Source organism: Chiloscyllium punctatum, chromosome 7 (assembly GCF_047496795.1).
Source record: "Chiloscyllium punctatum isolate Juve2018m chromosome 7, sChiPun1.3, whole genome shotgun sequence".
Classification (NCBI taxonomy): domain Eukaryota; kingdom Metazoa; phylum Chordata; class Chondrichthyes; order Orectolobiformes; family Hemiscylliidae; genus Chiloscyllium; species Chiloscyllium punctatum.
Window position 1 is genome coordinate 95,494,074 of NC_092745.1, and position 26,897 is coordinate 95,520,970.

General features: G+C 39.4%; 1 protein-coding gene across 4 annotated transcripts in view; it reads left to right on the top strand.

Annotated features, from left to right (window-relative positions):
- Positions 1-26,897, top strand: part of plpp3 (phospholipid phosphatase 3) — a 145,279-nt gene that overhangs the window by 38,409 nt on the left and 79,973 nt on the right. For 3 of the 4 annotated variants that reach the window (XR_011961161.1, XM_072574373.1, XM_072574371.1), the window contains exon 2: positions 15,876-16,033. Coding sequence is in view for 3 of the 4 variants with exons in the window: in XM_072574373.1 (XP_072430474.1) it covers positions 15,876-16,033 (158 nt within the window). In the remaining variant the exon portion in view is untranslated. Of the gene's footprint in view, positions 1-13,811; positions 13,967-15,875; positions 16,034-26,897 lie in introns of all 4 variants that reach the window. The other variant, XM_072574372.1, reaches the window with a different exon arrangement.

Consider the following 26,897-nt stretch of genomic DNA (forward strand, 5'->3'; position numbering starts at 1 on the left):
TGAAACACAAGGCCAAGAGATGAGAGTGAGGGGTTGACAACAGGAGGAATGTTTTGTGTTTTAGTTTTTATTTTAAAACTTTAAACATGTGCCAGGGTTCTCAGACAGGCATTCTGCTCAGGCCAACTTGGGAGCTGGCAGTTTCCTCCATTATTGCCTGCCTGACTCCTAATCCAGGGGATGGAAAATGGGATCTTGGTGCAGGGGTTTTTTGCGCCTCCATGCATCCGATTCAGGAATAAAAATCGGGACCTTGCAGTGGGCTGCTGATATTCCACAACGTTAATTTTAATTTTTCTTCATTATTTTCTTTGTTAAAGATAATACCATGTCATTCCAGGCTAACAAACTTCTTAAACTTTTTTTGAGTACTGTCTGAGGCTTTGTATATCTCTTGTTCTATTGAATCACAAGTGCTTTAGTACACAGCAACTTCAGTCTGCATTAAACTTTTCATTAGAGTCCAATGAAGTTCCTAAATTAGAACACCCCACTGAGTGGAAAAATATTCTCTCTGTCCATTCATTCCTCGGGAAATATGGTAGATTTTGCAGAGAATGCATGAATCAAGTCTGATTGTTCTGCTTTCCTTTTTATATTATGATCTCCATTTATTTTTCATAATTCCAGTGAACGGGGATGAGTTTATTCTCAATGAGAAGAGTTTTGAAATATTCTAGTCTTAATTCCACTTGTGCTGCATGTGTCCACTGTGCATTTTGTAAGATTTTGCCTCCTATTCCACTTTGTTTTTTTTCTCACTTTAATTATTTGTACAAACAAAGAAGGTTGTTGTTGAGAAGCGACTCAATCTCCAACACCCAGTGGAGATTTGTGGCAGGCATACCACAGTGCTCCCAGCCAGTGTCATGGTGAATGGTACAATGTAGGCTGGCATTGGCAGCTCAGCTGAGTGGGTAGGGCGAACAGTGGATTCTTTGTAAATTCCAACACAACGATCTTCTTTTTCAAAAAAGACTCTATTTCCCTTCAGGCTGTCATGACCCTTTTAATATTTTGTTCACACATTGCCAGTCTTTTTTTGTTTGTGAAAGGACGTGAAGTGGAAATCATCCTTATTAATTGTACGTTTATCATTGCACTGGCTTGAAACTTGAATGGTGTACATCTTATTGGTATATAATTGGGGTATAAAGAACCAAACACAGTCTCACATTTTCTTCTGCCCTATTCTGTCTCCTAATCCCTTGTTGTCTGCAAGTTTTTCTCATGTTCCAAATCCTATAGAAGTGAGCAGTCAGCCCCCAACAAATTTGGCTGTAAGTTTACTTTGTACAGTTTAATGTTTTCTATTCTTTTTGCATTCAGGAAGGCTGTACTGTACTGACCATAGGGAATTCAAATCCTGATTTATTTGTTGCTTGTAATAAGTTGGGCGATAAATTGGGATAGCTGTTGACCTTTGGTGGAGTGCCTTGCCATCTGCCCGTTGAGCCACAGTCACTCACTTGTGGAGGAAATCTGGCTGAGCTGCCTGTGCAGTGTGGGAGATTGGGGTGGGGGAGCAAAAGGCAACACAAGCCCAGAGTGTTCATGGCTGTCTGTTCCTATGGAGTCTGAAGGAGTATTTCTGCTGCTCCAGCCCTTGTCAGGACGAAATGGGTGAAGATTTGACATCACTTAATGGAAGTGTTTTCCCTCCACCCTGGCTAGTCCTGCTTTCTTTATTTTAGATAAGTGCCTTAAAATTGGGTTCAGCGTTTTATATAGTCAGGTGAGACTATTTAGATTTTATGGCTCTTAAAAGACAATTGTCAGTAAGTAAACACAGGCTTATGCCACAATGAATTTAATTGTTTGGTCAGTGAGCTTTTTGGAATGGTAAACATCATGTTTTAGGTTGTAGCAGAACATGCAGCATTGAAAAAAAGAGACATCTGGAGTGTGCTAAATGCAGTGTGAAATCTGTGCTTCTTGACACATCAATGTTTAATAGATCTATTTGTAATATTGCATTTTCTGATCACTTGTATTAATGCCATAAAGGTATCATACAAACAATCTGTATAAAATACCAGTTTTTAAAGTGAGAATGGAAAAGAATGTGCTTGTATTCTGTGTCTAATCTGATTAAAGTATTGTGGAATCCTGCCTGAACCTGGTCAGTGAGTGTTGGTAGCAGGAAACTGTGGGAATGGTGCCTGTCTGTCAGATGTGGAGTTGGTCCAGAGGCAATCTGAGGTACCTTTTTGACTGATCACAGTGAAAGAGTGGAAATAAGTGAGGCCTTGACTTCCCTGTTAGGCCTGGAGGAGCATAACTGGAATTGCTTGCCTCCTGTTTCTCAAGTCTTCAACTACTATGTAGATAGGTCCCAATATCATCAAAGTTATTAAAATTGAGGTCTATCAGTTTTTTGTCTGCAATCATCTGGTGGAAGCAAGAAATAGTTGAACAGTGAACTAGCCATTACTTTCTCTCTCTGTCTGACTGATTGCAATATTAAATTGTAGGCAGCAAAGATACCCTGCCGAAGCCAGTGCCGTTCTCTTTAAATAAGTGAATCAAGCTTCACTCAGCAACTCCCACCAGAGGCCTGCACAGGCAAAACCTGCCAAGAGCAGCATTCGGTCGAGTTGGGGCCCAGCGAGGTTTCTTTTTTTTAATAGTTTCTTTGGAGACCAAAAGCAGCAAGTGTTCCTCTGGGCCCATGAGGAAACATCAGCTCTCCCCCTGTACTGGGTTTCTCATCACTCCTTCAATTGGGATTTCTCTCCTGAAAAGATTATCGATCTCTATTTGATTACGGTTCTTACAAACTAAAGGCAGCAGCCTCCTGCCTTCTGATGTTAATGGCTAGAAAGCTGCTTTCTTCCAGAGTCAGAACTCTTTTCATCAGGATGTTGGTGTCTGGCATGTTTGAGGCCCATTTGCTAAAGTAGTGCCTGCTTCTTGCGGACGTTTTTCGCCATGTTCTAGCCTGGGATTTAACACTGAGCCTTATTTACCCTGAATTCTGTCTCCGTTCTGAGTTCTTGTGTTCACATGTGAGCTATTGCTGAACCTTTTTACTTGTCATGTGATAGATTTTAATTTAAAAGTAATTAGTGTGCTCCAAAGTGACATGAAGCACAGAGTAGCCATAACAGGTATCAGGAAATCTCCCCAGGTTTCTGAGCAGCTCTTCAGTTACAGCGTCTCATCTGTACAGTATTTTTGCAGCTGGCAAATCTTAAAGTCAAAGAGACTTTTGCATATTTACCTTATGGAGCAGAATTGATGGGAATCACTTTGAAAGTTGGGGAGAAACATTTACCATCTGATGCATGAACAAAAGGTGATCCAAAATCTAAATTACTTTTCACAGCTCCAAACCGGCAGAAAAGTTTTTCTTTTGAAGTCAGTCAGCTATAAAGTAATAATAAATACCACCAACTTACCGTAGGCCTTCATCTTCCTTTGAATCAATTTAATTAGTGTTTTACAAATGTCACTTTATTTTCTGTGCCTTTTGTAACTGTGTGGTCTATATCTTTTCATTTTTTGGCAACAGGGAGACCTAGTGTTGATTCACAATATGTCATCTGAAGATCAAGACTGTTTGGGCTGAAATTATTCTCTGCAAGATGGCCAATAGCAAGTCATACACCCATTTTATATGCTGCTTGTTTTTCCATACCACTGGCTTCAGTGCAAATGAATTGATCAGAGTGTGAAATGCCTGGCTGTTTATTAATGTCCACTTGAAGCTGTTGCTAGAAGTCAATTTCAGCCCAGTAGACATTTATTCCTGCAATTTTTTTACCATCTCTGAATGCCAATTGTGGGCAACTGACCTATTTTATATCTAATAATTTATTTACTCCAATATTATACAGTACTGAGGGAACACATGATTGTCAGGTGGCCTATATGTTGGTTCATACTTTGAACCAGCTAGCTAAGGTGCTTGGTAAAGATTCTACATTTCTGTCCAAATCTGTCATCAGTCCCTCTAGTGACCAGCTTAAAACACATTCTGTTAAAACACAATCCTCACATGTAACTACTTTTTCATTCTGAAATTCCTTTCATGCAAGAACAACCATGAAGAAAATGTTAAGATACAGCAATGAAATGTAACTGTTTGAGAATCGTATTGTTGTGATATTGGCAAGAGTCTACAAGCACTGATTCAGAAGCTGCAGTTGGAATAAATATGTTCATGGGGGACCATGTGTTTTTACATCATTGAATATTGCTGGTGTTTTCAAAAGCGAATCAACAAAACTTCAGATGGGAATATTTTTTAAAAATGTTGAGAAATATTTTTGTGGTATAGCAGCAATCTTTGGAACGTACAACAGAATTCTTCTAAAAGCCACATGAAAGTAGCATAAAGCTTCATTAAAAACAGAACAGTAATGTAGTTCATTACAAAATCTGCAAAAGCCTGAGTCACACAGCAAGTGCGTTAACATCTGTAGAGATAACAGACGGTGCTAATTTTCTTTCTGCAAAGAAACAAAACTTGATCCCTGTGTTGTCACAGCTGCTAATTATTTTAATATCTGTCGACAGAAAGGAGTAAGACTTCATTGAGGTTTTAGATTTCTGTACCTACACAGAATGAATCTAACTGAGTACAGCATTTATCTTCCAATGCATCATCTATATGTATGCCCTACTAAAGAAAATGTTAGGAACACTCATCAAATCATACAGTATCTGTGGAGAAAAGATTTTACCTAGACTTTCATCCTTGAACGTGGAGTTTGAGTTGAGAAAATCGTGAAGCTTGGCTAAGGGCCCAGAAATCCATGACTCTGTTGAAACAGCCAAGTCCCTGCATTCTGATCTGTGCTGCTAATATCACAATATTTGTTTACATAATGTCAAAGTTTCTGCTATTTTCTGCTGTTAATATTTTAAAGTCTCTGGATGACTGATACTATAGTGAAAAGGAACTTTTCTTAAGGAAGTCAAAAAGTATCAATGACTTTTTAAAAGCATAAATTTAGGGTGAGATGGGTAAGATATTAAAGAGACCTAAGGGGCAACTTTGTCACGCAGAGGGTGGTACGTGTATGGAATGAGCTGCCAGAGGATGTGGTGGAGGCTGGTACAATTGCGACATTTAAGAGGCGTTTGGATAGGTATATGAATAGGAAGGGTTTGGACGGATATGGGCCGGGTGCTGGCAGGTGGGACTAGATTGGGTTGGGATATCTGGTCGGCATGGACGGGTTGGACCGAAGGGTCTGTTTCCATGCTGTACATCTCTATGACTCTATGACTTTAATTGTCATCATAGTGTTTATTCCTTCTATATACTGTATAATAGGTGAATGGATGGACAGGCTTCATAACCAGATGCAAGGGCTTATGGGGGATGGGTGGTGGCATTGCCTGGCATGGTGGGGCAACATGATTGGTATTGAGGTTGGTGCAGGTCATAGCTTTGGGAGTAAGCAGGGCTTGACGGTGGCTGGCAGGCATAGATTGACATGAGAAGCGTAGGTAAGACCTTTTGAGTTTGCTTTTCAACAGGTTTCCTCACAGGCTATGGTTCACAACACTTCTGAAGTTCTGTAAACATAGTACATTACAGCGCAATACAGACCCTTCGACCTTCTATGTTGCATCGACCTATGAAACCAATCTGAAGCCCATCTGACGTACTCTATTCCATTTTTGTCCATATGCCTACCCAATGACCATTTAAATGCCCTTAAAGTTGGCGAGTCTATTACTGTTGCAGGCAGTGTGTTCCATGCCCCTACTATTCTCTGAGTAAAGAAACTATCTCTGACATCTGTCCTATATCTATCACCCCTCAATATAAAGCTATGTCCCCTTGTGTTATCCATTGCCATTAGAGGAAGAAGGCTCTCACTCTCCAACCTATCTAACCCTCTGATGAACTTGTATGTCTCAATTAAGTCACCTCTCAACCTTCTTCTCTCTAATGGAAGCACCCTCAAATCTCTCAGCCCATCCCAGTAAATCTCCTTTGAACCCTTTCTAAAGCTTCCACATCCTTCCTATAATGCGGTCACCAGAACTGTACGCAATACTCCAAGTGTGGCCACACCAGAGTTTTGTACAGCCACAACATGACCTCATGGTTCTGAAACTCAATCCCTCTACCAATAAAAGCTAACACACTGTATGCCATCTTAACAACCCTATCAACCTGGGGTGTAAGCTTTCAGGGATCTATGTACCTGGACATTGAGATCCTTCTGCTCATCTGCACTACCAACAATCTTACCATTCCCATTACTCTGCATTCCTATTACTCCTTCCAAAATGAATCACTTCACATGAACTCCATTTGCCACCTCTCAGCCCAGCACTGCAATTTATCTATGTTCCTCTGTGATCTACAACATCCTTCACCACTATCCACAGCTCTATCAACCTTAGTGTCATCTGCAAATTTACTAACCCATCCTCTACGCCCTCATCCAGGCCATATGTAAAAATGACAAACAGCAGTGGACCCAAAACAGATCCTTGCAGTACACCACTAGTAACTGAGCTCCAGAATATCTCCCATCAATCACCATCCTCTGTTTTCTTTCAGCTAGCCAATATTTGATCCAACTCGCTAAATCACCCTTTGTATTTTGTGAAATGGCCTACCGTGGGGAACCTTATCAAATACCTTACTGAAATCCATACACACCACATAACTGCATTATCCTCATCCACCTGTTTGGTCACCATCTCAAAGAACTCAATAAGGTTTGTGAGGCATGACCTACCCTTCACAAAACTGTGTTGACTATCCCTAATCAACTTATTCCTTTCCAGATGATTATAAATCCAATCTCTTATAACCCTTTCTAACACTTTACCCACAACCGAAGTAAGGCTCACTGGTCTATAATTTCCAGGCTTGTTTCTATTCCCCTTTTTGAACAAGGGGACAACATTTGCTATCCTCCAGTCTTCTGACACTATTCCTGTAGACAAAAACGACATAAAGCTCAAAGCCAATGACTTGACAATCTTCTCCCTGGCTTCCCAGAGAATCCTAGGATAAATCCCATCAGCCCAGGGGACTTGTCTATTTTTGCACGTTCCAGAATTGCTAACACCTCCTCCTTGTGAACCTCAATCCAGTCTAGTCTAGTAGCCTGCATCTCAGTATTCTCCTCAACAACATTGTCTTTTTCTGGTGTGAATACTGACAAAAAGTATTCATTTAGCGCTTCCTCATCTCCTCTGACTTCATGCTCAACTTACTCTAGTCATTCTTTTATTCCTGATGTACATATAGAAAGCCTTAGGGTTTTCCTTGATTCTATCTGCCAACGACTTCTCATGTCTCCTCCTGGCTCTTCTTAGCTCTCTCTTTAGGTCTTTCCTGACTAACTTGTAACTCTCAAGCATCCTAACTGAGCTTTCACATCTCATCCTAACATGAGCCTTCTTTCTCTTGACAAGAGATTCAACTTCCTTAGTAAACCACCGCTCCTGCGCTTAACAACTTCCCCCCTGCCTGACAAGTACATATTTACCAAGGATCCGCAGTAGCTGTTCCTTGAATAAGCTCCGACATTTCAATTGTTCCCATCCCCTGCAGTTTCCTTCCCCATCCAATGCATTCTAAATCTTGCCGAATCCCATCGTAATTGCCTTTCCTCCAGCTATAAATCTTGCCTTGCGATATATACCTATCCCTTTCCATCACTAAAGTAAACATAACTGAATTGTGGTCACTATCACCAAAGTGCTCACCTACCTCCAAATCTAACACCTGGCTGGGTTCATTAAAATCTGATTCTTTAAATAATCTCACTTGCCACCATGAAAATACAAGACATTCCTATCCCCATACGGGTCACGTTTGGAGTGTCCAAAGTGGCCTCATGACCTGAATAAACTTATAGCTTTAACAAGTGCTACTGAAAATTGGAAACCCTAGGAATGGAAACCCTAGAATTCAGATCAATTCCAGAATTCGGATCTATCCCAATTTTTAAAGGACTTCTGAGTTATCCTGACTCATTGAAAATCTCGGTCAATGTATCAAGTTAGTGAGTTTCAAGGGAGCCAGTGCCCACTGTTTCCTGTAGTCTATTCTGAATCATACTAAAGTAACCTGTTCTTCATCTACTTGCTGAATAAGTACACCTGAACAAATGTGAGCAATAAGCATAACCTTGTTCCATAGATTCTAGTCAAAGCTACCATACAAAAAAGTTTGGTGAACTAAATATGTTAGTAGTACAGTAGATATAAAATGTGATTATCATTTTGCCTTCCTCCCCAACCAGGTTGGGCCTGTGGACACTAGTATTTCCTGTGTGGCACAAACCATTGCTTATCACCCTGTATAGGCTCCACTTATACTGAACTAAATGCATTTTTAATCATTTCATTTCAGTCTTTGAAGAATTAAGTTCATTTCAAAGGTTTAACATGTTGCAGAATTGCAACCTGTACTTGAATTTAAGCTGGGGGTAAATTTGGCTTTGATCAGCATTGTAATACAAACAATATTGGATCTGTTGTCAGTAATGGACTTTCTGACTGTCATTCCCAAAGTCAAAGCAACCCCCACCCCCAGTGTATGCAAATGGAAATTGATTGAATATAAGCTTGATATTGAGAGATGGTGGTGGATAAAGACCAGAGAATCTACAAATCGGAGACAATGGTTCAAACATTTTACTTGCATACTATCATTCCAAAGTGGTGCTATGTAAACTATGTAGAACTGACTATGTACTTCCCTGAAGGCAGCTCGTGCCATGGGTCATGGCCAGACATCTTTCTTCAATTATATCAATGAAGAACAATCTAAAGATAATGGCCCCTAGCACTGTCTTGATCCCTTTTATAATTGAATCAAGCAGCCAACTTAGCACTTCTCTGAACCAATAGTACCTACATGTATTTTTAGTCCACTAAATTTTCTTAGTGCTATCTGTGATTTCTTTGTAATTTTTGTTCAGTCCTTATGAGGCAAATGTTTCTGGCAGTGGAGTCGGGGTAAGGACTTTCTGCTTCAGCAGCATCAATTTTGCTGGTTAATGCTGGGTCTGCTGGGATTACTCGTCCCAGGTGGGTGTATGTAAGTACAATCAAATTCTGAAACAGGCCAATTTAATAAAAACAATTCATTGACCTCTTGCGCAGTGCATTTAAGAGGATATATGGGTAAGATCTGGGTGGGGAAGGCTGTGGGGGTGGGGGTGGGGGGGTGAGCAAACTGCTCACTTGGGCATGTACTGGAACTTTCAGCTACACAGGGAAAGAAAGAGCATAAAACATTGGGTAGAAAGGCCTTCTTCTGCTCATTTGTATTTGCCCTGCTATTTAATGTGATTGCTGCTGATCAGAAATCCTTAATTCATCTTTTGTGCCTTTCTCCCGAACATTGATCTCCTAAATGATTAAAGCTGTATCTACCTCAGCTTTCTATGTACATAATTACTCAACTTCTCCTGGTGATGTGCACTTATTGGTCAGTGTTGACGTCTGACCTGTCCACAACAGGTACTTTGCTATTGGTCCTGTGAGCTCTAGCAGGATTAGTGCAGGAGAGCAGTAGTGGGCAAGATCACAAACTAATTGCACAACTTATGGTCCAAGGATGTTCAGGATTTAAATCACCTTCATTTACTCTAACTTTGATTTCCTAACAAAGCCAGTTGGGCTAATAAAGTAGAGAGCAGGGAATAATTCTCGTGAGCCATTTAAAAAATAACTTTTTTAAGTGTGGCAAATATTCATTTGAAATTCCTAGTTTTTCTTTAATAGGGAGAACTACAAAGTTGAAAAGTGTTTATTTGCTTCCTGAGGTAAAATCCTGGATGTAAGACTTAAAGTCAGACACAGGCCACTTCAGTTATGCTCACCACATGAGTGCTAGCTCAGCACAAAGTGTCCTCTGCTTTCCCTCAGGCGGTCCTCGAAAGCCAATCCCTGTTTTTCTAAAGTGGTCTTAAGTATTAAAATCTGAGGGAGTAAAGTTTCAAAGAATTTTGACACAATGCTGACTTCTTCTTGAGGCCTTTGATTTTTTTTTTCCCCTTTTAACACTACAAATTGATCAAACTGACTGAATAGGTTTTAAAAACCACTCCCTTCCTTCCTCCTTAAACCAAAACAGTCCTTGAAATGAGCACAGGTCTGTGTGAATTGAGGCCCTTTTGTTTAGTCACAGAGTGAAGTTAGCAGCGTGGCCAGTGACCTGTCACTCATATTTGCATTTGAGATACTCCTTTCACTAATATGTTTCCAGAAAGAAAATGATCTTAACTTAAGTTGTGAAAGATTTGAGGCTGCAACCTGTTTTAGTGTTACCACCTGTATGATTCTGGATCAGAAAGTCTGGATTTTTAAGCAGCCTATTTGGAAATTTCTAAAATGTCAGCTGTCAGAAGTCAGTTTGTAAATACAGAAGGACAATTTCTCTTCCTTAAATGAGAGCTTGGTTTTATGCTTAAATATTTTAATGAATTTTCATTGGCAGCAAAGGCACATCGGAAATGAAACTAATTTAAAGCTAATTTCTAATTTAAGCAGACATTCTTTGACAGAAGGACAAACAAAACAAAAAAAAATCCATAATATAGATCTGGGTCTATTATTTGTTGTGTATTACAGAACTGGGGATAATGGAAAATCTTATGAAACATTGTTGCTGGCTGAAATATTTCAGGAGGAGATAGTGAAGACTGCAGATGTTGGAGAAGTCCTCACTATCTCCTAGTTGCTACAAACCATACTGCAAAGTTTCTTCCAAGGTCCCCACCTTGAAGAAGTTTTCCTTCTCCTTCCGCAAAGATCTCAGTAAGAATGTTTCCAACTCCTGGTCATCCCCTCCGCCCTGAAGATCTTCAACCACATCCTGAAACAATTCCGTTACTACAGCCACATCGCCTTTCTCAGCACCTGCCTAAGAAACCGACTTATTCCCATGGATTCCAGCCAACATTTGGACCATCTCAGTTTGGATCAAGCTGGGACAACCGTTATGTTCAGCAAATCCAGAGCCTCCAGAAATGGTTTTCCTTCTGGATTCTCAGCTCTACGCTCTCTGCCGTGCGTTGTTACCTACTCTTCCTGCAGTCAGCCCTGCCCCAGTTCATGGCCTCACCCTCCCAGACCACAATGGACCTCTGCTGTTCTTCATCCTCAGAAAAAGAGTCCTGATGAAGAGTTATGCCTGAAATGTCAACCGTCTTGCTCCTCAGATGCTGCCTGACTCGCTGTACTTTTTCAATACTGCACTTTATCAACTGAAATACTTAAAACAACAATGTTGAACGGTTCAATTGTCTTGGAAGTTGGTGAATAGAAGTTCACATGAATGACCAGTGATTGATACTTCAAAACTCTCAGATGATAATGAGAGATACAAGTTGAAGATTGGAACACAGGCTGTTTAGGTGTGCTTTCCATTCTGTGGTCTTGTATTGTATTTCATGGCATGTTTAAAGTTGTAAGCCTATCGGACGCAATGGTGTAAGCCTGGGATGAATACACTTTCACGATCTGATACCTATTTGTGTTAGCATTGAGAGAGCAATCTGTGATTTACAGACCAGTCAGTGATGTATTTAACTGTTTGCATTTGACTAGTATTTTCAAATTCCTCATGCTCCAAAGAGTCAATCATTGCAGTTGTAAATAAATAATTAATAATTTAAATCAGCTAATTGAAAGAAGAGGGCAAGCTAAATGTCTAGTTATGATGAGAAAGTTTTCTTGAGTGAAGGCTTAAGTCAAGTATCTAACATTTCTAATGGCCTGATGAGTTTACCCAATGGACAGTAAGGCCCTCCAGGCAAGGCAGTGGCCTGGTGATATAATTACAGGACTGGTAATCCAGAGAGTCAGATAATATTCTGGGGATTTGGGTTCAAATCCCAACATGGCGGCGGTGGAACTTGAATTCAATAAAAATCTGGAATTAAGAGTCTCATGATGACCACAAATCCATTGCTGATTGTTGGGGAAAACCCATCTGGTTCACTAATGTCCTTTGGAAAAGGAAACTGCCACCCTTACCTGGCCTGGCTTACATGTGACTCCAGACCCAGAGCAACATGGTTGACTCTTAACTGCCCTCTTGGCAATTAGGCAATAAATGCTGGCCCAACCACCGTCATCCTATAACAGAATAAAAGATAAAATGAATCTGCGGTTGACTATTTCTTTTGTATTATGTACAATTCAGCTTCATTATCTTAATTCCTATTTTAATCTTAACCTTATCTTAATAAAAAAGATTAAAATCAACTTTTCTGTTGATGATCTGCAGAAGAAAAAATGGATTGGACTTGGAGGTATTTTAACATTAATGTTACCTTCAAGGTGTTGACTTGTTTTCAGCTCTGTTAAAGTTGAGAAGTCACTTGTTTATGGAATGTAGGCCAGTTTGACTTAGAAAGCAAACATAAAGGTGAGTACAGCAAGATAAGGTCTGCTAGAGAGAGATTACTGGAGAAAGGTCATGCTCTCTAAAGCTCAAGTAAAAGATAAAACACAACCTATTTGTAATCAAATGGTTCTTTCTAGGTTATAGGTTTCTTATCTGTAGATTTATTACCTTTTTAAAGTGTTGTTCAAAGAGTTTTTACATCAGAATTACCACGTATGGTTCATAGGCATTTTTCCTGAGATGTCAAATCTAAATACTCATTGATTAAGGAGTTCAGGAGGTCACTGAAAGCCAGATGCTGCATTATAAAAAAAGATCTGTTTTCTGGAAGAGATCCCAAAGATTTTATAGGACTGAATTGGCTAAGGTAATGTTACTTCATAACAAGTGCTAATTTTTACAAAATTTAATAAACTTGCTTGTCAGATCTGCTAGAATGTGCCATTATAAATATATAAATTCTTAAGGTCACTGATTCCTGATTACTCAGCAAAATTTATCACTGTGCATTTGGAGCTTAACCCTGTGTGGTTTTAGTTTAACAATTGCATGACTGTAAATGATTTCCCACAAAGGTACAATATGTTTGTGTACAATTAGTTTATGAATCAAATAAAAAGAGGAAAAAAATTGCTTTTGGTTAGCGTATTAACACTTGAAGAATCCGAAGTCTCTTATATGGCACATTTACTCTGTTGATATCGTAATATAGAGAACTCAAAGTGATTATTTATTTCTGGTAGGAGTTTAACAAACTGTATGTAATCAGACAAAGTCATTACCTTGGGACAATTTGCATTGCTATGGTGCAGCTTGATTTTATTCATTCTGCTGTACTGATAAATAAAAGACTAGAGGTCTAAGTGCGAGTGTATGTGGAGACTAGTTTATATCCTATACAACAAATCCAAATTTCCAAAAAAATTCTGCGTTTTATTAGTTTTAACTAATTTATAAAATTGTTTTTTTTGGTGGAACAGTGGCAATGCCTGTTGTTGTTACAAACCCTGCTGGACATTCTAAAAAGGAACAGTTGATAATACAAGAAAAACAATGGATGTATAACAAGAAAAGGCACAGCAACATTATTCAAATCTTTCTTGAAAACATCATTCACTTTATTTATGGAGCAGTCTATTAATATCATTATTGATATCAGATGATATGATAATATTAGTAGACAGCCATGGCATTATCCAATGGGAGTTTAATTGTTCAATACAAACTTGTAAAAATTCTGGTGATGCTGAGCCTTTGCTATGTATTTTCTCTTTCATAAAGTTGAAAATAACTGATTCATTGTCAGCAGTGGATACTCATTGTTTAGCTGCAAGATATATTACAGTTTTGATTTAAAGGAAATAAAACCATGTAGTAGTTACAAATCCGGTCTGAACGGGTCTCTTTGTCAGTTTGGAATCTGATCAGATTTGTAACATTTACATTTATTTCTTTATCTGTTCAGTTATTCTTCCAGCTGCAGTTATAAATGTTGCAGGCATCTCTCCCTATCAAAGAGGGTTTTACTGCGATGACGACAGCATCAAGTACAGCTATAAGAAAAGTGTGGTACCCAATCTCCTGCTCTTAGCAGTGGGAACACTACTGCCAATTGCTTGTGTAAGTTTATATCTGCTGGTGCATGGCCAAGCCAAGACAAAGTGAAATGTGGCACTTCCTGACAGTAATTATTTTCTTAATGGGCTCTTTGATTCTGAGCAGCTCTGTTGCACATAGACTAGTTCCAAATATTTCAGAACTGCTTTTAATTAAGCTTCTTGAGGGTGTGGGCAGGCCTAACACCTCTACGTCTTTCCACCATTCAGTCATTTCTATGTTTATATTCTTGTTAATACACCCAGGGAATCAATAATCCATTTAAACCTTTTGAGCAGCAGTCACTTCCAAAGCAAAAATATTTGGGTACCCCATCCCAGACATCTCCTCATTATTGTAACATTAGAATATGTTTTTGTTTGTAATCTCCTACACCAGGAATAAGCTTTGGATTCATCCGAGTGATATCATAGTACTTTGGGATGTAGGTTTGCTCGCTGAGCTGGAAGGTTCATTTTCAGACATTTTGGCACCATACTAGGTAACATGACCAGTGAGCCTCTGGATGAAGCCTTCATCCAGAGGTTCACTGATGATGTTACCTAGTATGGTGCCGAAATGTCTGAAAGCGAACCTTCCAGCTCAGTGAGCAAGCCTACATTCAGAACCTCAATCTGAGCTACAAATCTTGGCAAAACTCGCTATCATAGTACTTCATTCTGTTATCTCTGTGTGAGTGAAAGGGACTGAAGGGACAAAGGACAGCTCATTTCATGCATTGTATCTCTTTGGAACGCATATCCCAAGATGAAAGGGACAGGCTATTTCCTGTCATGGTTATGATACTAAACAGAGTTTTAAATATGGAATAAAGAAGTGGAGCCAAAGGAAGATGTACACAATAACTAATAAAATGAAGTGCCAAGTAAACAAGGAGTTGGGGATGAAGTTGTGAAGTGAAAAATCAAAGATCTGTGGTAATGTTTCAAAGAATAATGAGGGGATTTGAGGATTACCTTACTAGTCAGGGTTGCCGATGCACTAACGTCCCTTGTAGATCCATGGGTTTAATTATAATATTAATTACAAGACAATTATCGAAACATTTGTATGTTTATATATAAACTTATGATTGGAAAGCTTCAACCTCCAGTTAAATATATGATGAACAAACCTTGTTAAAAACAAAACAGAATACATACTGTAGAAATGTCTAACAATTGAAGAAATGCATACTTTCATAGGATATATTATTTTACAAGTAATATGAAAGCAAAGGCACATGAGTGAAGGAGACTAATCTTCTGATCAAACTTCAATCTTTTAAGTGGCATGACCATTCTACAATTCAAACGAAACACGGTATATTTTGGGGATTTTAAAAAATTCATTCATGGGACAAGGGCATTGCCATTTCGGCCATTGTTTATTGCCCATTCCTAAATTGTGTAGAGGACAATGAAGAGTCAACCACATTACTGTGGGTCTGGAGACACAGCCAGACCAGCTAAGGATGGCAGTTTTCTTCCCTTAAGAACATTAGTGAACTAGATGAGTTTTTCCCAACAATCAGCAATGGACTTGCGGTCATCATTAGACTTTTAATTCCAGATTTTTATTGGATTCAAATTCCACCACTGCCATGTCAAGATTTGAACCTGGATCCGCAGAATATTACCTGGCCCTCTGGATTACCAGTCCAGCGATAACACCACTAGGCCATTGCCTCCCTGAATAATTATGATTATACTACCTAAATTATACAACTATACACAATTTATGTGAATTATTGCAGCATAAAGTTCAAAATAGTAATTTGTGGGAGGGGTGTGGAAATGGTGAATGGAGTCTTTATTGCATTTGAGCTGTATGCCACATTTTACTCTGTTGAAGCAGTTGTGCCCCTAAGCTGTTTGTTGTCTCTGTTACTTACTCTTGCTTTGTCTGTATCTGTTGTCGTCCTTTCTATTAGCTGGCCTCCCTTTCCTGGTTATCGAAACTAGCACCATCAAACCTTATAAGCGTGGATTTTACTGCAATGACGAAAGCATCAAGTATCCCTATAAGAATGGAGAAACAATCAGTGATGCTGTGCTTTGTGCTGCTGGTATTCTAATCACCATCCTCTCTGTAAGTCTCTGACCACTTTGATCAAATCAATTGTGCCGTTTTGTTTGCTAGCGGAGAGCAAGCCATAAATCTGCAGAATTCCTTTACAAAGTTTATTTCCATCATTATGCCATTTCAAAACTAATGAACATCACATCGAAAACCTCTAACAGCAAGGCATTATAAACATCTAGCCATATCTTTTTCTGGACAAAATTTCTAGTGAGTATAATTAGATTTATAGAGAGAGCCTGAAATTCCACATTCTTTTGGCACTAAAATGGAATAGTTGTGGCGTATGGACATGGAATGTCAAGTATTTCAGAGTTACACCTATTCTCAGATACACACTAAATTCTAACAAAAGGTGGGTCTACCTGCAAAGAATGAGCTAATGTGAACAAAAACCGCAATTCCAAGAATTGCTTCATATATTATCAGAAATGCATGTATGATTTAATTTGTAGAAAATTATGTCCAAGACTAAGCAAATAGGATGAGGTCACAAGCTTTTAAAATCAGAATTTTTCCTGAATAATAGCATGGAATCTTGCACTGCTCCTGGGAGTGGGAGCAAAGTGGCCGGTGGGGAAAGGAATTACAAGGGAGTCCAAAATTTAGAACTCTAAGGGAGGGACAAATTTCTACAGTTAAATCCTTGGAACTTAAAGCAGGTTGAGCTTCTTGTTGGGCCATGTAAAATTTCCTGGATTGCCATTCCACAGTCCTCATTCTTGTATCGACCTGTCTGCAGTTTTATAGTGGGACAAGTGAGACCTAGACAGGGAGGCCCACCCTTGCCCCAGTTAAAACCATTGAATGGGCAATTAATTGCCACTTAAGTGCTATATTTTACCTAACCTTAAGTTTTGGACTGGAAGATGGAGCTGAGGAACAAAAGGGAAGTCTGCAGAGTCACCCTGCTTGGTCCTCAGGAGATGGGGCAACTCCTTCAGTGACCTCTTCTGCATTGGGTGCCCACCCCCACAGATGCTACCAACCCTAGCCTCACCGTGAAGATGCCTACCCCTCTCTCCCTACATCCCCCTCCCCCCCCCCACCCCCACCCCAGGTCTCATTTTCCCACCATGTAGTGAGATCACCTGGACTTACCTGATCCTGGGACTTTGAGGATCACTTTTGGTCCCAATCCTGTCCACTGGTACAGGCATTGCTTGAATCACTGGCAGCTCTTTGAGGCAGGACTTCGACTTGAGTAAAGAGTGTAGGCCCCAAAGTTAAAATGGCTGCAACCAGTATTGGCGGGAAAGCATTCCCTGCAGTCTTTCCAGGTGGGAAATTGCCACTTTAAAAAAATATTGTCAGTAGAGTTATTACATATATGTTTTTATGTATAGACTATGAGTGATTTGACACTCAGGATTACAAATCTTACCAAAGTGTTAGTGAGTTAGTTTAAGTTAAAAGCAAAATAGGTGATGAATTTTGTACACCATATACAGAAATGTGAAAAGAAACAATACTGTCATGGGATTATTCTCACTCAAACCAATACAAATATGTATTTTTACAAATACATTTTATGTACTTAAAATGAATGGTGGTGAAAATAAGCTGACTTCCAAGGATGGAACATGTTCCACTGAATAATTCGTAGTAAATGTGTTCAGAAAGCACCATCTTCTGTCTTGTTAAGGATAGTCATCTTTTTAGCCATCTTAAAATCAAGTACTGTTTGCTTTTGTTTAGTTAAAAATCTCACAACACCAGGTTATAGCCCAACAGGTTTATTTGGAAGCACTAGCTTTCTGAGCATTGCTCCTTCTTCAGGTGTGAGAACTTGCAAGTAATGAAAGTATTTGGACTGACTGAGCACTTTAGCCATTTATTTCTTTTTTACTCATTCAAATAATTCATCTACTTTCATCTGAAAAGTGGTTTCAACTGTTTGTTTGTTTGAACATACTCTCTTGATGAGAGAAAACCACATCTAAAATTCCATTAAATGAAATGACCAGCCTCAAACCAATTCATCTTGAAGTCAGTGCCAGGAATATCTCCTTGCTAGAGTGGCAAAGTTTCAAAAATAGTTTTTTCTTGTACGTTTGCTGCATTTTTGGTATCTATAGCAACACCATCACTATGCAAATTGGTTGTATTTGTAAAGGGTGTTTGTCTATAAGGTACTTGTAATTTTGCAGTAATGGTATGTCATAGCGGCTGGCAGGATTCAGAATTACTGAATTCAGCAATCAAACTAAAAAATAAAGAAAAATTATTATGAATATAAAAACTTTAAAAATTGTTTTAGGTTAAATCAACTGTGATATTGGAAAGTCAGAGATAACAATGACTTTCTAAGAGGCTTTGAAAATCGGGATGATAATTACTCTGGCAAAATGCCATTAACCTTTAGCTGTTGAAATGTATGCAATAGATTCTGCAGATTCCATGAAGGATTTGGTGATTCCTCTCCTCCATCCAGTCCACAGTACTCCAGCTGAGGCAGTACCATTATGCCTCAGCCTCCAGGGTAGTTTCAATTCATGTTTCGAATCTGTATTGAAGGGTAAGGCATTAGTAATTGAAATTGTTCCAAGTTCATTTCTTGTCTGAATCCACTGATGCAAACCCCAAAATGCTTGAATTCTGCTATTTGTCAGCAGTATGTGTGTATATAAGTGAAACAATTGATCAAGAATATCACAAGATGCTTTTGGAAATTGCATCCTTATCATAACTTCTATCAGAAGATGTACTCCCTCTGGTGTTGTTGATTATATACTGTCCTTTCATCTTTGCAATCTGGGTTTAAAGTTATTCCAAGTGATGAAAGTCTCCTTTGCCTACTGGTTTAAGGATTGTATATGAAATAATTTTATGTAGTGTTGAACCAGTTTCTATATTACAGATTAGAATTCTGTTGTTGCAATGAAGGAGATGAGGCACAATGTAGGGCAGAGTAGAAGATTGACTCTTAAACATACACAAGCATGAAATTGAAAATGTTTGTTATTGACCATGAAAATCCTCAGTTTATTGAACAGAAAATTAACAAGAAATAGGATAAGAATAAACTATGGAAGGAGGAGCAAAAACAGAAAGTGCTGGAGAAACTCCACAGGTCTGGCAGCACTTTTAAGGAGGAAAATAAAATTAAGGGTCACTAGACTAGAAATACTGACTCTATTTTTCTTTCTACAGATTCTGCCAGGCCTGCTGAGTTTTTCCAGCATTTTCCACTTTTGTTTCAGATTTTCAGTGTCTGCAGTTCTTTGTTTTTTTTCCCTAAGTAAAGTGGAAACTTGCTGATTTAAAATGGATCCGGTGCCATTTTGGATTAAGTTGTTTTATGAAAGGAAAGCTGACTACAGCCCTTCGCTAAAGCTTCCAAAGGAAAGCAAAATGTTCTAATTTAATTTGCCATTTACAGAATTGTATCTGTTGTTTGCCATTTACAACAAAGCACAGAGCATATATCTATTGTAAACTGGGAAAATCTAAGCAAAACATTTTATTGCTCTATCCTGCCTTATTTATTCTAGCCCCGGCATCCTGCATGATTTGTGACTTAGATTTCTAAATCCTCTCAATGGCTTTATTTTTCAGACCTTTGTCCCTTCAACATTTTAATTTGTTGTGAGAAACTTATTTTAAATTGTTCTGGATGCTCACAGTTCAGTTCCCACTGGGTGCAGACCCACAGCATGAAGTTGTCAGTATCTTGATATGAATTCACATTGTAGCAGTCTCATTCAGAGATGTCGTACAGATGTGTAGTAGGAGAAATGACAAAACATACATTGCACAGGATCAACCATACACTTCCAAGACTTCAACGTTAGTATTTTGAGCATTCTCAGAAAACTTAATTCTGCATCTGTTCTGTGCAGTCCCTGACCCAGGACTGTTTGACACTGATACTGAGTGTTAGATGTGGAAATTTATTTCAATCTCAGTTCTCAGCATCCTCAGTCAATAAGCAATAACAAGTTCCATAGACATAAATTCTGAGCATAAATGGACAAAATGACTCCAAATGATTTATCCTTTTTGCTGGATATTTATTTCTTCATTTTGAGGACTAAGGCTACCAAATTGGCATGTTCTTGTTTTCAAATGTTTTATTAAATATCGTTTTGTCCCACATCATATCAGAAAGCATTACTTGGTTATGAGGGTGGTTTGAAAATGGGTTGCTTCCCTCAATATTTAAGTGTCTGCTGGGATGTGACTAGTGCTTCTATAGTTTTTTTTTCCCCTCCTTCCCAATGCTGAAGAGTTTGATTTGTTTTTATTGCCTCTGCTAACAGCGTGGGGGATTCTAAGATCATGCGAGTGATCACTGTGGCAAAGGATAATGATAATTGAATGAACTGTGTCACCATGTTTTTTTTTATCTCCGCACATTCTGACAAATGACTTCCACGTGAAAAAGACACAATAAATGCTTCAAGAAAGCATTGAAAAGTAGTCATCAATAAATGGTTTTTGACTTTGACTTTAGTCAAAAGATAACCACAATACAGGTCTTCATATTCTCCTCTGTCCTGTTTTTCATACATTTTAGTTAGAAATCCTCCTCCCCAAATGAAATATTCTTGCTTGGCAATGCATTGGCATTTCTCAGACAGTAGACAGTACACCAAGTATTGTTACAGAATTGAAATCATAGAAAAAAATAGATTATCAAGGGAATACAGAGTTTAAAAGAGTTCCAAATGATAATAGAAAGTGACGCTGAAGTACTCAAGTTATAGACCTTTTCCAACATGAGTCCATGCTCATCAGGCTTCAGAACACGTGGCCATGCTGCTTCCATGCCCTGGCTTCTGCCCAGGACTCGGTCTGCTCCCGCTCCAGGCCTTGACTCACGTTCACTTTACTCCCATGCCAGGACTCGGCCTGCAATTGGCCCATTCTCGCACTGATCCTGCTTCAGGACTTGTCCGCACTCACTTTACTTCTACTCCAGGGCTTGGCCCATACTCACTCTGCTCTCCCCCCAGCCCCCGGCCCACGAATCAGCCTGTTCTTGCTCTGCTCCTGCTCCGGGACTCGCCCTGTGCTCGCTTTACTCCCACTTCAGGACTTGACCTATGACTCGGCCCACACTCACTCTGCTCCTGCTCCAGAATGTGGTCTGTTCTCGCTCTGCTCCTGCTCTGGGACTCGGCCTGCGAATTGGCCCGTGCTTGCTCTGCTGCCACTCCATGACTAGGTCCGCCCAAAACTTTGGCTGCAAATCATCTCCCTTCATTTTGCTTCCATTCACCAGGTAGGATAGGGTAGCTTAAGAAGTTAAAAGTTGGGGGAGTGGGGGTGAAGAAACAAATTCTGCAAAGAGAGGAGAAGAAAGAAAGAAAATGGAAAAGGAATTGGCAAGCAGAAGAGCTCCAACTGGGGCGCCTTCCTCTGCTGCCAGTTTAATGGGAGAGAGAGAACTGTGTTCAGTATCACTGTGACACCTTGATAATCCTTCAACATGTCGCTTGTTATGGACCCTTAAAATATATTAAGAAGATACGCTAGACCCTAACTTTTTCTTATTTGAAAGATAAGTATAAGGCATTGTGTTCCAGATGCAATTTGATTTGTCATACTACCAGACTTGAAACAAAACATGTTTTATTCATGCACTATAGTTAAAATACATACAAAATAAAAAGAAAATAAATAAATTGGCTTAACTGTAACTGTATTGAAATGCTTAACAAAATAATGTGTATTAACTACTACGAGTTAACTGTTTCAATACATACTATAAATACCCCCTTGGCAAAGGCAAATTGAGTAATATAGATTGTCTCATGTAATTCTAGCAGCAGGAAGAAAACCCCACCTTTTTGCTGAAAGAGAGAGGGAGGAATAAGAGCTTCCACACCCAGCTTCAGGCCCCCAGCAACTGTTACTGAAAACTAAAACTAAAAAACGTTCTGGTTCTGTGGGAGCATGACCCCACCCATTCAGTCTGTTTCTATTGTTCTAAATTTTAAAAACATCCCAAGGCCTCACAAGCTGTTTACTTTATTGGCTTTGGAGCTGACTGCTGGTCACCTTTGTCTCAATCTTTCTTCACAAAGAAAACCAGGAGGAAATATAACTTTTAAAGCCATAGTATTGTCACACCTGCTTCCTTAAAATAAATGAATCATCAATATACAAAGATGGCTTCATTTTTTACAAACCTTTAGGCTTACACAATTAGTACACTACAATACATATACATTATGTCGACTTGAATCATGCAAACCTTCACTACCATAGTGCATTTCAGTGCGCTTTATTTTCCCACCACTGAATGCCTCCATCTTCCTTCATCAAGTCACAATATGTCTGCAATTATGTTCTCTTGTCCTGCATGTGTGTAATTTTCAAATTGAATGGCTGCAATAATAGGTTCCATCAAAATAGATTAGCATTTTCATCATTAAATTTTTATCTGTATGTCTCAGACATAAATAAATGTTGAAATGCTACAATGCCAGCATTAAACTTTGAAATGTGGCTGGTGTATTTTTCATACCAAATGGTATGACATTAAACAGAGTCAAGATTAGAGTCGTGCAGGAAAAGCACAGCAGGTCAGGCAGCATCCGAGGAGCAGGGACATTGACGTTTCAAGCAAAATCCCTTCATCAGGAATGAGGTTGGAAGTCTAGGGGGTGGAGAGAGAAATGTGAGGACGTTGGGGCTGGGAAGAAGGTAGCTGGAAGTGCAATAGGTGGATGGAGGTGGGGGTAAAGGCGATAGGTCAGAGGGGAGGGTGGAGTGAATAGGTGGGAAGGAAGATTGACAGGTGGGAAAGGTCATGAGGACAGTGCTGAGCTGGAAGGTTGGAACTTGGGTAAGTGGTGGGGGGAGAGGAAATGAGAAAACTGGTGAAGTCCACGCTGATGCCTTGGGGTTGAAGGGTTACGAGGCGGAGAATAAGGCGTTCTTCCTCCAGATGTCGGATTGTGAGGGAGTGGCGATGGAGGAAGCCCAAGACTTGCATGTCCATGGCAGAGTGGGAGGGGGAGTTGAAATGTTTGACCACAGGGCGATGTGGTTGATTGGTGCAGGTGTCGGCAGCATGAAAGCTGATGTTGTCTTTGCGGTTTTGGGTAAAGTATCCTTTTGCCAGTATCCTCTGATTAAGTCCAACTTAGAAATGTAAGTTGCTGTCCCCTCTTCTCAATGCAATCTTCCAAACATGGAATAGGATATGAATCAGATTTTGTAACTGCATTGATTTTGCAATAGTCCACACACAAGAGTGTGGTTTTGGCAAAACTACCATGGAAGAGCTCCATTTGCTCCAACTCAGTTTGATTATATTGTCTTTGAGGATGCAATCAATCTAATTTTAACCCTGTGCCAATTTTAGAGGGTTAAGTCTAGAAGGATGTTGCTTAATTAGAACATTTCCCATATCTATATCATGTGTCATTAGATTAGCACCTCCCAGCTTATACCTACATATCTCCCCATGTGATTGTAATAACACTTTCAGGTCTTTTCCGTTTTTCTCTAGAAAGTAACACAATAATTTATCCCACTTTTTGAGAACTTCCTCATTGTCCAATTTAATTTGAGGAATATTCAATTCAGAATCCTCTGAACTTGATTCTTCACTCTGTGTTGTAGACAGTAACACATTCTCCTTTTGCTTTCCTTACCTGTCAATATACTTCGAGCAGATACACATGACCCATTCTTCCTATCTGGAATTCCTATCAAATAGTTCATTTTACTCAATTTCCTTTTGATTTCATAAGGTCCTGTAAACCTTGTCTTTTAAGGTTCACCCATCACTGGGAGTAACACTAATACTGTATTTCCACAAGCAAAATTGTGAATATTTGATCTCTTGTTTGCTGCTTGTATCATCACATGCCGTGCTACTTTCAAATGCTGTCTATCAATTTACCTTCTCTGTTTAATCTTGACACACAATCCAAATATGTGGTCTCTGAACTCTGACTCATTAGTTTCTTTATTAATTTCAGTGGTCCTCTTAACTCACCAGGCCTTTGACTACGATGGGATTGCTCTCCATCGCTGTCCTCATCACAAGTCCTACCTGTCACTTCTACTTTTGCCATTTTAAGTCACCTCTGAGTTTTCAGTTCCAAACTTTGAAGTTCAAGAACTTTCTCTTTCTTTTGCTCGGGCCATCCTCTCCTTGTCTTTATTCTCTGCTTTTAATCGTAATTCAAACTTTCATCTCCTTTGCATGTTCAAGCTGCTTCTTTTGCAATTGGATTTTAACCATTTCCAATGACTCTGATTGCATTCCTGGCAATCATACATGTTGAGCTCTTGCTGTAATTACCTCCCTTTTTTTGCACGGACAAAAGCATCCCAACTCCAGCTTATCTGCCAATTCCAAAAGCTTTGCCTTGCTCACTTTCTGTAAAACTCCTGAGGTGACTTCTTCCACTCCCACAAACTTGTGTGACTAAAAGAGCTATCACTACACAAGGCACACCCTATCTAAACCAACTGAATTCAACGCCCGAAAAGAAAACGCCATCACTCACCACTCATTGCCTTTGAGTAAAATAATTCTAAACCCAACTTGTAACTAGAGATTTTGATCCCAACAACAGCCCCCAATTTGTTGTGGAGCATTCCAAACCCCCTCAAAATATATTAAGAAGATAGTCCAGACCCTAACTTTTTCTTATTTTAAATGTAAGGCATTGTGTTATGAATGCAATTCTATTGGTCATATATAGTAACATCCCATAAACATACCCTTGGCAAAGGCACATTCAGTAAAATAGATTGTCACATGCAACAGGAGAGAACAACAGCTTTTAGCTGCAATAGAGAGAGGAATAAGAGCTCCCACATCTCGTGTCAAGACCCAAGCAACTGCTACTGAAAACTAGATTAGATTAGATTAGATTAGATTAGATTACTTACAGTGTGGAAACAGGCCCTTCGGCCCAACAAGTCCACACCGCCCTGCCGAAGCGTAACCCACCCATACCCCTACATCTACATTTACCCCTTACCTAACACTATGGGCAATTTAGCATGGCCAATTCACCTAGCCTGCACATCTTTGGACTGTGGGAGGAAACCGGAGCACCCGGAGGAAACCCACGCAGACACGGGGAGAACGTGCAAACTCCACACAGTCAGTCGCCTGAGGCGGGAATTGAACCCGGGTCTTAGGCGCTGTGAGGCAGCAGTGCTAACCACTGTGCCACCGTGCCGCCCACAGAATACTACAGAAAATCCTGGTTCGATGGGAGTTTGACCCCACCCATTCAAGCTGCTTCTATTTTTCCAACTTTAAAAAAAAACCGAGGCCTGACAAGCTGTTTACTTTATTGGCTTTGGAGCAGACTGTCTCAACCATCCTTCATTAAAAAAAAGGACACAATCTAGCTCTTAAAGCCATAGTTTTGTTAGACACATGATTGTTCGAGGATGAACTCAAGTTGTCCCTGTAAGGCTTTAGCCAGCACCAGACATAACATTCCTACTGGTTGAGTCAATAGATACTTACGTTGAATTATATGAAACTTAATTTAGAGGCAATGTCTCTGAAGCAGCATCATAATTAACCATGCTCCCATGTTGTGCTGTTAATCAGCACTGTAAATGGGTAATGTTCTTTCATTCATCATAGATTTCCTCTCTGATTACTCATGCCACCAGCCAAAGTCATTCTTAGACATTTTGAAAAAGATGAACAGGCAACTGACAAAACAAAGTTATTTAAGATTTAAATCCAACCAAAGAAACTTGTTTTGGTTTGGACATAAAGTGCTGATTAATATATTAAAATGAACTAGAGGGCATAGGTTGAGGGTGAGAGGGGAGAGATATAAAGGAGACCTAAGGGGCAACTTTTTCACACAGAGGGTGTTACATGTATGGAATGAACTGTCAGAGGAAGTGGTTGAGGCTGGTATAGTTGCAACATTTAAAAGGCATTTGGATGCGTATATGAATAGGAAGGGTTTGGAGGGTTATGGGCCAGGTGCTGGCAGGTGGGACTAGATTGGATTGGGATATCTGGTCGGCATGGACGGGTTGGACCGAAGGGTCTGTTTCCATGCTGTACATCTCTATGACTCTATGGCTCTATGACTTTGAACTCTGTCAGATTACTAGCGGATTGGAGTGTAAAATGTTCTGACACATAAGTGAGTGAAAATAATGACTCTCATCTAAAAAACAAAAGATAGTCAAAAATGCACAACCAAATGTTTCAAATGCCAAAAATATATCTGACTGATTTAAGTACAAGACATAAAAGTTTTGCTTAATTTTATTCTAAGGAAGCAACAAGAACTTTTCTGAATGCTGCTGCTGATCCTATTTGAAAACCAATAAATAATTGAGACCTCAGAGGCCCACAGGGTTGCTATGGAGAATGTAAAGCTTTGACAAGGGTAGAATCTGTAAAGCAAAAAAAATTAAAAATGTTAATGAGACTCTAAACCAGAGGAAGAAGGATGCTATAAACAACCAGAGTGTGACAGGATAAACATTTTAAAGCCGAAAAGCATTTGCTACAATTCACAAAAACCTATAACTATGTATATAGAGTTTATTAAAAACATATCCCTGCTGTAAATGGGTCCTTTGAGTTCTGAGACTGAAGCTCCAGTTTTATTCCAGCTGGGGTGAATTACAGCATTTCAATTCCTCTGACATTTGAGATGTTGCTGTAAATTTTTGGCGCTCATTAGAGTTCTGTATGTTCTCAATTAAGACAAGAGTGGACTACACATGCACCTGTGGTCTTTTGGGTAAACTTTTGCCTGATGATCAGATATAATTCGCTTAGTGAGATCTCTCCGGTCCAGAAAATTGCAAAGACCATGTGCAGATAATATAAGCTGCATAAGTGCAGGGCTATTATCCATTTAAATATTATATTGTCAAATTTGGCACATCTGTAGGGGAAACTATGGAT